Source organism: Atta cephalotes (assembly GCF_000143395.1).
Source record: "Atta cephalotes unplaced genomic scaffold scaffold00013, whole genome shotgun sequence".
Taxonomy (NCBI): Eukaryota; Metazoa; Arthropoda; class Insecta; order Hymenoptera; family Formicidae; genus Atta; species Atta cephalotes.
Genome location: NW_012130077.1, coordinates 5,940,678 through 5,954,753, shown reverse-complemented (window position 1 = coordinate 5,954,753; position 14,076 = coordinate 5,940,678). Strand labels below are relative to the sequence as shown.

At 34.2% G+C, this 14,076-nt stretch overlaps 1 protein-coding gene across 1 annotated transcript in view; it reads right to left on the bottom strand.

Annotated features, from left to right (window-relative positions):
• Nucleotides 1–369: 369 nt before the first annotated feature.
• LOC105617731 overlaps nucleotides 370–14,076 on the bottom strand; it is a 22,097-nt gene continuing 8,390 nt past the window's right edge. The window contains exons 9-14 of the mRNA XM_012199284.1: nucleotides 11,981–12,291; nucleotides 10,237–10,472; nucleotides 9,716–10,159; nucleotides 7,794–7,933; nucleotides 1,997–4,552; nucleotides 370–1,230 (exon numbers count right to left, since the gene is read on the bottom strand). Coding sequence (XP_012054674.1) covers nucleotides 370–1,230; nucleotides 1,997–4,552; nucleotides 7,794–7,933; nucleotides 9,716–10,159; nucleotides 10,237–10,472; nucleotides 11,981–12,291 — 4,548 coding nt within the window. The remainder of the gene's footprint in view (nucleotides 1,231–1,996; nucleotides 4,553–7,793; nucleotides 7,934–9,715; nucleotides 10,160–10,236; nucleotides 10,473–11,980; nucleotides 12,292–14,076) is intronic.

Sequence of the window (14,076 nt, the reverse complement as noted above, 5' to 3'; positions counted from 1 at the left end):
AACAAAGAGAGAGAGAGAGAGAGAGAGATCGCCTTCTCTTCTATATATTTAAAATATAGCAAAACTCTTTTAGTAGTATATTTATCGTTCTATTGGCTCATTTTTTCCTTCTTGCGCAAAAGAAATACAATTTCATTTCGTATAAGAGAAATATTCATTGGGTAAAAAGCGAACGTAGAAAGACTATATACGTCAGAAAGTCACTATACTGCAAATCGCAGACCGCAACAATTATAGATCTATTTTTTATCTCTGCAGTAAACTGCACTAAAATTCTTTTTCTCGCTTTCGCCAAACATAGCTATCTCACTTTAGTTCCAAAACTAGTTGTACACTAGTTGAGCCACAGTAAACAGATCTTATATTGTCTTATTCGGATGGTCTTTGACCCCAACGCGATTTTGTCCTCGGTAATCTAGTGGGTAACGACGAGCTATCACTGTCGCTCAATTTTCGTTTAACATTCAACACAATACCGCTTTTGGATGAAATTTTTGAGTGGGATGTCATTTTAGAGACGTCTATTGTCGGCGGAGTTGATGGAAAAATAGGAAAATCTTCATCTTCAAGACCGGGTGGCTTCGGCTGTTCAGGAGTGAAATTCTTCTTAAAAGAATCCGAAGAACTTGGCTTGTATGATTTATTCGCTTCCAATGTAGGCTCCGCGGAAAGCGGGAGTGACGACAGAATCTGAGGCGATATCGGTGCGTCACTTACAGAACCAACAGGCGGCGACGTTAAAACGAGTAAAGACGTTGACGATGACGACGATGACGAGGAAGAAGAGGACGGTGGCAACGCTGACACTACAGATTGTGCTACCGTCGCTGCCGCGACTGCAGCCAATTCTTCTTCGGCTTTTCGAATCAGATCCAGATCGCTCAAAGTACTCAATGTACTCTTGCTCTCTTTGGGAACTTCTAGCGACGCTTTCTCTGATTGACTAATCTTGGAAGAGGGCGAAGGTGAATACCTCTCCGGATTTTGATAGAGCGTGGGTAAGAATGACGCGCCAGGCTTAGACGGAAGATAAGGATCCACTTTAGAGGATTCTTGCCGCTTGACGTTTGCCAGGATCTCTTGTAAATTCGGCGGTATAGTAATGTCCGAGACTTTATCGAGGATAGGCTGCGTGAATTTGGAAATAGGTGGCGGAGGCGTGAAAGACCGCGCGTTTGATGGACTGTAAGCTTCCTCGCAAGTGTCGGTGGGCGGATCTAATCCTAAACCCTGAAACAATTATAGATGAAGATGTACAGATGTGTAAGAAAGATCAACGAAGATAGATAATGAAGGATAGAAATTCTCATGATTGATCAATGACGCGCGTAATTAATGGAAACAAGTGAGCGTATTTTCAAAAATCCATCTATATTTTACCGATTAGAAATTATTAAGCAAATAATAAAGAAATTAACAAGTAAAATCCATTACAGCTTTAATAGAAAACTTAATAGGAAACTCGAGTGAATCTACTATTTTTAAATTCCATAAATGTATTTTAAAAGATATCATTCAATAAATTTATATCTATGGATAGAACTACTACAGATTTCTACTTCGGTGATCGAATGATTGATTTGGTTATTTGAAGATGCATATATTTCTCTGGTAGACCATTAAAAAAAATCACAATTTGATATTATCCTTTATGATAATATAAGAGTACAGCTATCATACCAGGATTTCATATTAAAAAAATAAAAAAATATATTTATCTTCATTCTACGTTATATAAATGTTGACTTAATTCTCTTACATGCTGCTAAATGGTCAACTTTCTCATAATGTGTAAATGTTTGATTAACGTAAGGCTTCTAATATCTATAACGATAAGAAAGTCAAGTTCTTTCAAAGAGTACAAATCTAGAGCAACTTAGGAAATTAGATCGGGATGCAGCAGAATTCAAAATCAATTTACTTATATAAGGCAAATAAAAAGACGTAGTAACGCGATAACAAAGAAGTTGCAAAAAAAATAAGTGGAAATTCTCACCGGCAAAGTAGGAGTTGTTTCGTCGAGAAACGATGAGCTAATATTCTGTATTTGTTGCCTCTGTTCCTCAATTTGTTGTTTCTGCTCTTCGATCTGCCGATTCAACTCATCCATCTTTCTTTGTAACTCTGTGGAGTTCTTGCTAGATGAAGATAAGATACCAGCGGTATTGTCAACAGTGGGCTGCAGATTGTTTATATCATCGTCCATCTCGCCAGGACTATATGGCTCATCTCCGTCATCGTCCAACGTGACTTTACCGGGCGATGAGGTCAGGTCGATCTTTGATGACAATTCCGGCACAATCTTGCATATCGTTGCGGTATCTATAACACCGCGCGACATACCTATGTGTGCCTTATTCAAAGATTCCAGAGTCATTTGTGTTACTGCCGCCGGCGCTTTCTCTTTTGTCGAATCTAACGCGGTCGCTTTATATAACATGGGAGATGAAGAAGGTGACGGAGACAAGGTTTTCTCCTTTGGCACGCTGATTAACGGCGGAGTATAACTTCTATCGGATGTCTTAGACGTTTTCGGAGGTATTGTCGATACAACCGGCAATCGCTTCTTCTTATTGCGAACTATAATGCCGAGAAGTAGATGTGGCCGGTGCTCCTCAAATCCCGGACCGTTAAGCGGCATTAGAACTGACGGTATTGTACTCTGATTCGAGAATGGCATTATATAAAAGTCCTTGATATTTTTGGAAACATTACCCACAACGCCCAAACGACTTCTACTATTCAGATAACTATACAAAGTTATGTAGGGAATCTTCTCTTCGTCGTTCGCAGCTGTTAATCGAATGATTAAAATTTCTTTCGAACCGCTTCTTTTCATCTTTGAAATATAATCCCAAACGGTCTCGTGACTGATCCTACCGACAACGTCGACAGTATCTGGTAAATCGTCCATAAGATCCTTGGCGTTACCACTTACCTCTTGCGCGGTTATAAAGAATTTAGCGACATCAACCATATTAACAAAACCGCGCCAAACGGTCTGCCAACTGCCCTTCGCTGATGTTTCCTTGTCCGTCATTTGCTCTTTGTCTCTCTCGGATTCCTCATTGATATCGGGCGTCTTAATCGTAACAGTAGAGCTAGGTTCTCTATCCGATATATCGGAATCGTTCCCATCAATCGTATTCGTTGTCGCCTCGTCTTCTATGTGCCGCCAGAGACGGTCTTCTATCAATTTTTCCACAGGTGGTGGGGATATCTCCTTCTTCTTCTCTGTTTCTCTTTTATGTTCCTCTTCCCGTTTATCAATGTCCTTAGATTCTCTACTACCGCTACGATTTCTTGAACGATTGTCATTACTCTTGTGTCTATCCTTTTCTCTCTGTCGCTCTCTTTCTCTGCTCTCCTTTCTACTCACCTTGTCTCGATCTTTATTCCGATCCCGATCTTTATCCTTTTCTCGCTCTCGCTCACGCTTGCTCTCTTTATTCCTGCTCGATTTTCGCTCCTTGCTCTTGTCTCGTGTCTTACTATGATCTCGATCCCGACTATGACGATGCCGACTGTGACTTCTCTCCCGTCGATCCTTACTCTTAGACTTTGCATTGTCGCGATTTCTTCCTCTCTCCTTATCCTTCTTTCTTCGATCGTCTGTGTTCTTGGATTTTTTTGTTTCCATTTGTGCTGTTAGTTTATCCTTATTCTTATCCTTCGAATCGTCAACTGTGGAACTTATGTTATCGCCGTTATTTAATGCAGAAACGATATCCTGCACCGGAGTTTTAGGATCAACGTGATCGATTCCACCATCGTTCTCGATTATCTGTTCGCCCTTGTGAGTCTTAACAACAATTGACTTGGCCTGGGCCATCAAATCCAGTTCGTTCTTCTTTATCATTTCCAGCTGATGTTTGGTCTCCTTCTCGCGCCACTCGGCTAATTCTTGACTGGCCATCTCATCCGGACTTAATCGCACCACCGCATCTGGCGTTAATGAATGATCCGCAATCTTCCTGAACAATGTCAGATTCTTAGTATCCTTTATGTTAAATACTAGACTCCTGTATTTTGCTTTGTATTTAGAACCGGTGTCCTTAAAATACTTGTACATCTCGAATTCTATGTTAAAAGCCAAATCGGCAATTTCCTCATTAGTTAGTTTCAGATCTTTAGTTTCTTTTATACGGCTGGATAGTAATTCTGTCAGCGATTTTCGGATATTCACTCGTATAGGTTCTGTTTCTGGCTTTTTTACCGGTGTTAACTTAGTTTGTTTCAATTGAGACGGTGACTTTGATTCTTGCTTCTTAATCGGCGTTTGCTTTGGCGAACCTGCTGATTGAATTTTCAATTGCGTTTGTGTGACGTTCTTTGATGTTTTCAATGTTACAGGGTTCTTTCCTGGCGTTGTAGTGATTATCGTCTGTTTCAGCTGTGTCGATTTACTGCCCGACGGTACTTGTTGTATAGAAGGAATTATTGTAATTTTCTTGTTGGGTGCTAAAACAGTTTGTTTTGATCCAGATATCTTGGTATAGATCGTCTTTGGCATATTTTGCATTTTAACTGGAGATACCTGCGTAATTTTTGCCTGAAAACAATTCCCATATCTTTAACTTAAGATTATTTTTTTTAAATTTCTAAATACTCTAGAAATTCTAAATATTTTATATTATTTTTTACCTACACTTTTGTGTAAGTAAAAATACAAGTTATATAAAAAAAATTCATTATCTGAAAGTACTCATTAAATTGAATAAAAAATATATAAAAAATATATATGAACGTAGTAAGAAAATTAACTCTGAGTTAGAAGTCAGAGTTAAGTCAGAAGTGAAATCAGAATTTTATAAGTTGATACTTTTATAACATATTACAGGAAAACAAAAATAGCTGCAAATTTGCAATGCTGATGAAAATCATTCGATTTGGAAACTTCTACACAAGTGATCGTATCTCCATTGGCTGTATTCAATAGAGAGAGCTGAGAGAACTTAGTAATTCTTTAATATAATTCATGTTTTTAGTTTTTCACTGGAGTGTAGGAACCAATTAAAGAATCATTGATCAGTTTTTTCTGTTGAACGCAGTCAATTATCGGCAAGACATTAGTTAAAAGGTGGCAACTGTAGATACAAGAAGTAAGATGTCCCAAAATTTCTACATTTCCTTTTAAGAAATTTTAACATATTGTATTCTAAGACGAAAAGTTTAATACAATAATGTCGAGATTTAGAAAACTATAATAATTTTTAAAGCTTATTTATATTTAATAAAAAGTTATTAATTATAAGCAATTGAAATTCACGAATCACAGAACTGATATTTTGTCCGCTTAAGCATGACGATATAACAAATGTTCTTGTCTTTAACAACGTCTAAGGTTCTGCACAATGGAAAAAATATTAAGAATAGGAATAAATATTAAGATTTCAACTTATCAGAAATCTGTGTACTCCTGTGTAACTGAATTTTGATAAGTTAAAATCTTAGTCCAGATATATAATAGGTGTTTTATTTAAGCCTTAAACCATAAGAAATTGACCAACTACAATTGAATGGAAGGAGGATAATAGACGAATCACAATCAATTATTCTCCTCGTATTCGATTGTAGTTGGTCAATTTCTTACGACTTAAAGCTTAAAATACCTATTGTAGATCCGAACTAAGTGATTGTGATTTGTCCATTCCTTATGACTTAAGGCTTAAAAATCTATTGTAGATCCGGGGTTAATATTTATTTCTAATATTTCTTCCATTGTGGGCGACCTTTAATAACGTTTTCCAATGAAAAATTAGCACAACACTGAGTGCAATTATAATACAAATTAATTAATTTATTAGGTGTACAACTTTGCTTCCGCCGTTTTTTTCCGAAATTCGAGGCTTTATTGTAAAAAACTGATTATACATTTATGATTCAAAGTATTGTCCATCGCTGGCCACTATTTTCTTCCATCTTTTGGGTAGTGTACGAATCCCGCGTCGAAAAAACTGGTCATCTTTTGAGGCTATCCACGAATCGATCCAATTTTTTACTTCTTCATAAGACCGGAAGTGCTGCTCAGCCAGGCCGTGTGCCATTGATCGAAACAAGTGATAGTCAGAGGGAGCAACGTCTGGAGAATACATCTGGCAGGTGGGGTAGGACTTCCCATTTCAATGTTTCCAAGTATGTCTTGATCACTTTCGCAACATGGGGTCGAGCATTGTCATGCTGCAAAATCACTTTATCGTGTCTCTCGTTGTATTGCGGCCATTTGTCTTTCAATGCTCGGCTCAAACGCTCAATTGCGTTCGATACCGATCGCCTGTGATTGTTTCAGTCGGTTTTAACAGTTCGTAATACACTACACCGAGCTGGTCCCACCAAATACAGAGCATGACCTTGGACGTCAAAATCACCGTTCTTGAAGCGTTGAAACCATTCACGACACGTTCTTTCACTAATAATGGCCTCACCATAAGTATTTGAGAGTATTCGATGAGCCTCAGCGGCAGATTTCTTCATTGAAGCAAAAAATTAAATCCTCCCGCAAATGACGAGAATTTGGCTCGTAAACTGACATTTTCAATCGAGAATAACTTTATGATGCAGACACAAATCGATTAATGTTTCTATTTATGGGGGTTATGTTGACAGATGCCCAAGTTTATTGTATGATGTCTATGATCTATTTATTTCGACCACCACTTACCGCTAAAGCCATCTATAGGAAAACGGCGGAAGCAAAGTTGTACACCTAATAAATAATTTAACCCTTTAGTTACATTCCTTGTTGTTACGATAATTTTATTATCTTAAAATGATTCTATTATTAATACTAAAAATATGTAAAAAAAAAAAAACGATTTGTACTAATTCCACCAGTTGCACTAATTTTCGCTATGAGAAACGCTGTAAGTTATCATACAAACACACATTGATATTTTAAATAAAAAATTATTTTAAATCTTTTAAAATTTTTACCATATACAAAGCAAATGAACACGATTATGAATTTATTTTGAGACCTAACATGTGTCGTAATTGAATTGATATTTTGTAATATTATATTCCGATATTATGCGTATAAATCACAAATAGATTCTGTATAGAAACACAGAAATAATGCCTTAATAAAAAAATTGCATTTTTATGTTAATCTCTCATTAAACTCCTCTCCCCTCCCTTCCCCTCCAATTCGTGATAGCATTTGTCACTATGCCCGCGAGCGTGCGAAATTTCACTTGTAATTTATAAATTTTCTGATAATTTAATAATTATTATAGCCGCAACATTTTTATGTATTACAATTTTCATCCTGCAATTAGAATATTCCAAAGAACCAAATTATTAAAAAAAATAGATTTTGAAGCATTCTATGTATATAAAATGCATTTCTGTCACTTCTTAGATTAGATTAATAATTGATATTAAATTCAATCTGAATAATTGCTAAATAAGTGTGTAATCATTAAAACGAATGACTAACTTATATTTTTGCTTAAAATAAAACAATAAGATGATTGTTTGTTATAAAATGAACACGGAAGAAATATATAGAATATTTTTCTTAAATATCGAAAAATGTATAATTCCGTTTTCACGTTTTTTATTTATCGCATGTAATAATTTTTATGTAGAAGCAAACAAATAAATTGTTTAACAAACATAAAAAAAATCGCTTCTAATTTAAAAATCAATCTTTCAATGCTCATTAAACAATTCTTACTGAGTATATACACTATCTATCCTTTACATCTCGATTTTTTTCACGATATCTTATATATAAATTTTAATTTATTTATATATATTGTTAATGTAAATTTATTTTATTTAACACGTACAGGTTTTCCAGATGTTTGGATCTGCGTGACGAGCTTTCCGCCTATTTGAAGTGTATTGATGTTATTAGCCTCTACTATTTCAAAAGTTGGATTCTCTTTCAACCATGTTCGCAAACTGGATCTGAGAGGAGCATCTGCGCCTAAAATAATAAATCATGTATGTCATAGACGTACATAGGCAAGCGCGCAAACACATACAATTTTTTCTAGGTGAAGCTTACCAAAATTTTGAAGGTTACCTTTGTTTTTTTTTGAAACAGTATCTTTTTTTAATTTAAAAAGGTTAGGTCTACTTCGAGAAAGTTCATTGACTTATGATATAGTTCTCCATAGTCATTCAAGGTCATTTAATTGTTTAAAATTTTGAAGTCTTTTATTTTCTTATCAATAAACTTCAAAATCTATCGAAGACGTTCCACTCGTCACCAGAAAAAGGACGTGTTTCTAGCATGCTGGTACTTCTTATAATGACCACCGAGTTTGAGAAATACTCAACAAAATGTTTCCCGATTGGTTAGGAAGAAGTTATCCTGTACCGCGTCCAGGGAGAGACCTACCATAATCCACACATTTTATGATCAGATTGAAGGATTCGAGCGCGTTATTTCGCATGCATTATTGTTGTAACTTTGAGCTGCTCAAATGTTCTCTTCGTGGATGCGTAATAGTAATTTGTAGGCAGGCAATCATGATATCTGGACTCTCATTATCAGAAATGGTGAATTCTTATTGATGCACTTTATTTTTTATAAAGTTCCACAAGAAAACTCTACAATCGTCGGAAAACTTGTTATTAGTAAGAAGAGTATCATACTTTCTCTTCCTATCCAATGACTAAACATTCTTGAATTTGGTGGTCATTACGAGAAGTACAGTATGGAGAGCAATTGCCCACTGCCAATCAGCGATTTCTGCATAGGAAGTTTAAGATTATTTTTTTTTAACGCTGTGATTGGCTTGTGCGCAATTGGATCGTGAGCAATTACCATATACTCATCAGTATATACTCTAATGACGAGTGGAACATCTTCCAAGAGATTTTAAAGTTCACTGGTAAGAAAATAAAAGGCTTGAACGAACGTAAATGGCTTTGAATTATTTTGAAAGATCAATATACTATAGATTAATAAACTCGAAATAGGCTTTACGCACTAACTAAAAAAAAGATACTGTTTCATTTTAAAAGTAAACATCACCTTGAAATCTCGGAGACAATTCTCTACTGGAAAAAAATGTGTGTCCATAAAATGTCTCCCACGAAATAGAGCAAGGACTATGGCATACAAAAAAAACTTAAGCGAAACGTAAGCAATAAGTGAATTGGCAATCATAGTAGAGACCATAAGTTTATTCGCGTTGCATGCTCTAACATGCTCCTATCATAGCATTTATTCACTCTAACGCGCTTGTTGAAATGAGTAGAAACTATAGCAGGAGCACATTGGAGCAAGCTTCATGAGTTCGTAAATAAGCAACAACAAATCCAATATGTATATTTTCTTATTGTTAAGTTTTTCTATGTGCCATAGCTTTAGATTTTACTTAAAACATTTTGCTTTCAAATAACAAACAGTTCGAGAGATAGTAGAAAATTATAAATGTATGTGAATGCATATGTGCCTGCATATGTAATGAAGTTCGTCTATTCTGAATAAACTACTCCCTTTTTATTCTCAATTTTCCTCTGAATTGTTGCTATTATCTAATGATAAATATGCAAAATAAAATATATCTACAAACAATTTATAGAATATAGAAATAAAGCAAGTAAAAAACAAAAGCGTTTGCTATGATTCCACGTGATTATAGAAAATGAATAATAAAATAGCAACACATAAGAAATTAAATTTCGAAAAAAAAATTGATATAGAGAAATTTAAATATTTTTAATATTTAATGAGAATCATATATGATTAACTTACCAGTAAGAACTTTACCAGTTTTTTTATCAAAGACTACTACTCTAGTCTCGTGTTTTGCCTTCGTAGTTTCTGACGTAGGCAATTTTGCAGATTTTATATTTGATCCAGATGGCATGGGTTTGTCCTTAGTTAAAGTTTCTTGAGCATGTGCAAGAATACACGCATCTGAACAATAAATGCTGGAATTTCTGGCTTCTTTCTTACAAACTACACATTGCATTGTGCTAGAAGTTGAAGCAACACTGTGGTCAATGGAAGAACTCGGCGGAGATATTTCTTTCGGTAACACATCTTGCGATAATGAATTTTCATCCACTGATTCGACTTTTGGTTTTTGTTTTCCGGGTAGTGATTGCAAATTTGACTTTATCTTTTCTTCTTCGGCTTTCTTTTTTAAACAATTCGGACAAACCCACTCTATGCCTTTCTCTTCCATTTGTTGACCTATCATACATTTGTATAAAATAGATATCGTATAACATAAATTAAAATAAATATTTTCTCTCGTCATATATACTTACCCATAGCTTTACTAACATGTACACATTTTCCATGGAACCAGTCTTCACAAACATCACAGCATATCATAAATCGATTGTTATGTGGCCGTTTGCAGATACACCATAATCGATCCGGATCATCTTCCGAATCTGAATTATCTTCCTCATCATCTTCATCATCATCTTCTTCTTCATTTATTACTTGTTCCGTTTTCAATTCATCCTTATTATGTAACTGTTGTTGAACTGATATCTGACTGTATGTTAAAACAATTATTAAATTTTAATTAAAAATATCTAAGTAGCAACGATATTTAAAGGTTCATCTACAATGGGCAGTAGCAGTAGTAATGACTATAAGACACGTCAGGAGTAAGCTGATTTTCCGGTATAATAGGACATAATAAATCTGTAAGCAACAGAATAGAACGTAGGAAATGAATTTCATTTGCGGACTTACTTTACGTCTTATTATACTGGAAAATTAGCTTACTTCCGATGCGTCTTATAGCCTTACTACTACTGCTATTGCCCATTGTAGACGACGCTTAAGACGCAGAATACGGGTCGCAAAACTAGAAACTAACTTAATATATTGTAATTATAATAGGTTGTAGGACGCAAGATGCAGAAAGTTGGGTGAGCTTCCACTTTCATGTTCTGCGTCCTATGTATTGTGGTTTACGATCTAAAATACGTTTCATTTATGATCATTTGCGTCTTATGTAGATCGGGCTTTAGTATTATTGACTCTGTGTGTGTGTGTGTGTGTGTGTGTGTGCGCGCGCGCGTGTGTGTGTGTGTGCGTGTGTGTGTGTGTGCGTGCGTGCGCGCAACAATATTTTAAGTATTTTTTCAATCACACAATCAATATTATTGACGATATCAATATTATTGATATATTTTATTTTAGTTTGACATACATTAACTATTGTACTGTGACATGGATCCTAATAAAGCAATATTGATGCTTGAGAATCAAAATCCAGATCATCATTAGTATTTTACGTCAATTTATTAATATTAACTGCAGAAGATCAGTAATATTGTCAGTATTTGTTAATATTGGCATTATTATTGATTATGTAGTAATGCTTTAATATTTACTTATATTATTTGAAAACCATATATTTATACTAATTATAAAAATCAATGCCTTAAACGGTCTAGCTGGATCTTAAATGCTTGTGTAAATTTATTCATTACAATTCTGTGTAAATTTATATACGTATGTAGTTCTTCGAAAATGCGGAAAAGCAAATTGTTAAATTGCTAGTCAATTTAATTCGTGATATTACTGCGATAATTTAGTAGAATTAGCGTTTCAAGATCGAAAAATCATTTCGGCGCGCATTTCAAAGGACTATATATGTAGTATATAAATTCACAAAAAATTATTTAAGCATTTATTTAAGGCATTTCTATAGTTTGTGTTATCACGGTCCTATAATATATTATATATTTATACTTTATTCTCATACTATTATTATTATGTTAATAAAGCAATATTTGATGATAAAAACTGCATTATTTTATATATATATATATATATAAAGATTTCATATTAATTAGATTTTATATTAAATAAAACTTTATATCTAATAATCTATCATATAAAAATTTTTTATTTTAAGATAATAATATATGAATAATCAAATATACGCTAAGATTTGGATACAGTAACAAATAGTTTATGTAACAAATTTACATAAACTATTTGTTACTGTATCCAAATCTTCAACTTATAATAATATAGTATACTTACGTAAGCTTTTGCATTTTCTTTATAGGTTCAGGATTTGTTTGTGGCATCTCGATTTTTTCTTGCAACCGTTTACTTCTGGTGGCAGGTGCTTCGATAGGTGGTAACTTAATCACACGATTACCTCGAATGATTTGAATAGTCTCTTTATCGTCCTTTGATTTTTTGCTTGTTTCTTTCGACACATTTGTTTGTGCCATTGTTGTCTCTGGTAACTTAGAATCTTGTTCGGGTGATATTAATGTAGGCATAAGTATGCTATCCGATGCCAATGACTCTGGTATCACTCGTGGCTTGGGATCATTTAGTGTAGACTGTAAGCAATAAAAAATTTAGGAATAAAATCCTAATTATTTTATAAAACAATTGTGTTGTTTTAAGGGGAATGTCCCTCGACATTCAAAAATCAGAGACACTGAGATAGCTGACCAATTAGCAAAAATTAACTAATATTCGAACCGAGGTTGGCGTTCAGTGTGTTACAGTTTAGATAGGGCAAAGATCAAGAATTACTTACGAGAAAGCTGTATCTTGAGTTCTGAAGGGAAAAAATAAAGTGTAGAAGATTCTACTAGAAGATTCGCCTAGTAGAGAACTTAATTAATAGCATAAAATTGCTAACAAAAAGGTGACGCCAGGTTGGTAGTGCAATTGTTAATGGGGCATAGCACTATCAATTATCACAAGTTTCTATTATATACTCAATTGTAGGTATCGAGACTAATCTCCACATCCTCAGCTGATATTTAGCACAGACTTGATAAACTAAGATGCCGAACTTTTTTCTCTTGGAGCTCGGGCAACCAAGGCGACTATAGATTGAGAAATTTTTTCTTTTGGCAAAATCCTATCTTAATCTAGTTAGGAATAAAGAGGCATAATATTCAATCTAATTGCCATAAACAAATTATTGAAAAGAATTGCCCTATAGATCTGTTATTATTCTTGTCGTTATGATTGTTGTTATTATATATTATGAACTATTTCTACTAATATTTTGACTATCAAGATAAATGTAATACTGCTTAATCCTTATGTTAATATCTGTTAATTTCACTGTGCAATTTCGTATGCTGGAGGTTGTAATAAATGGTTCTCTATCACTCAAGACCTTCTTATCACTCAAGACCATCTCCAAAATTATTCTAGCAAAACTAATCTAACAATCAACGTACTAAATAATTCTCCCTATTTTCTTCTTAAAGAGTGAATAAAACAGGGAAATTTATTATTATTAATATTGAAATCTTGTAAAAAAATTCTCTGAGAATTCCCGAATTTTCTAGGTATTTTTATTTAAAATTCCAGGTAAGATTAGACTATTTTTTAAGAGGATATTCTACTTTGACGGATCAAAAAAAATTTTTTTTTCATTTTCTTGTAATTTGGGATCTTAAAAATGTGTCCCTAAAACGTTGAGACGAAATTCGTCAAATTGACCGAGCTATCAAAGAGCATAGAGAAGGCATAGCGCTCATACGACGCGAGATTACGTTCAGCAGACAAACCATTTGTGTTAAGTAGTATTAAAGTCATGGCATAAGGAAATCAACATATTGGATTGGCTACTGCTTATATTATAAGTCTTACAGACTTTACAATGATTGATCAATGTTGTTTACTACTTACGTATTAAGTTTTTATTTGCCATTACTCTATGCAATCAGATGGTGCCATATGTAGCTCAGAATAATTCTTTGTAAGGATGCGTTCGGGAACATCATCCGGATGCGTGCTCTCGTGTATCATCCTTGTTTAACATTGAGTGAATAAGAATAAAACGGTACACGGAGGCACTCGGATAATATTTCTGAACGCATCCTAATCTGTGAAATTTCGTTCAAAATTTCCGTTACAGGGAGTAGTGTGTTCTCGCTCTTCGAGGAAGGTATTTTATATGATACTGGTATAACCGACTAAAGATAAGTTATTGAAATTATTCACTTCGTAAATGCATTGAAATATGAGAAACTTTAAATGAGTTTTTCTCGAAACGACTTTGCGTGTATTTTTCTCACAACTGGATCGATCGACTTGCGCTTTAACACACACATATATATATATATATATATATATATATATATATATAGTACGTATAT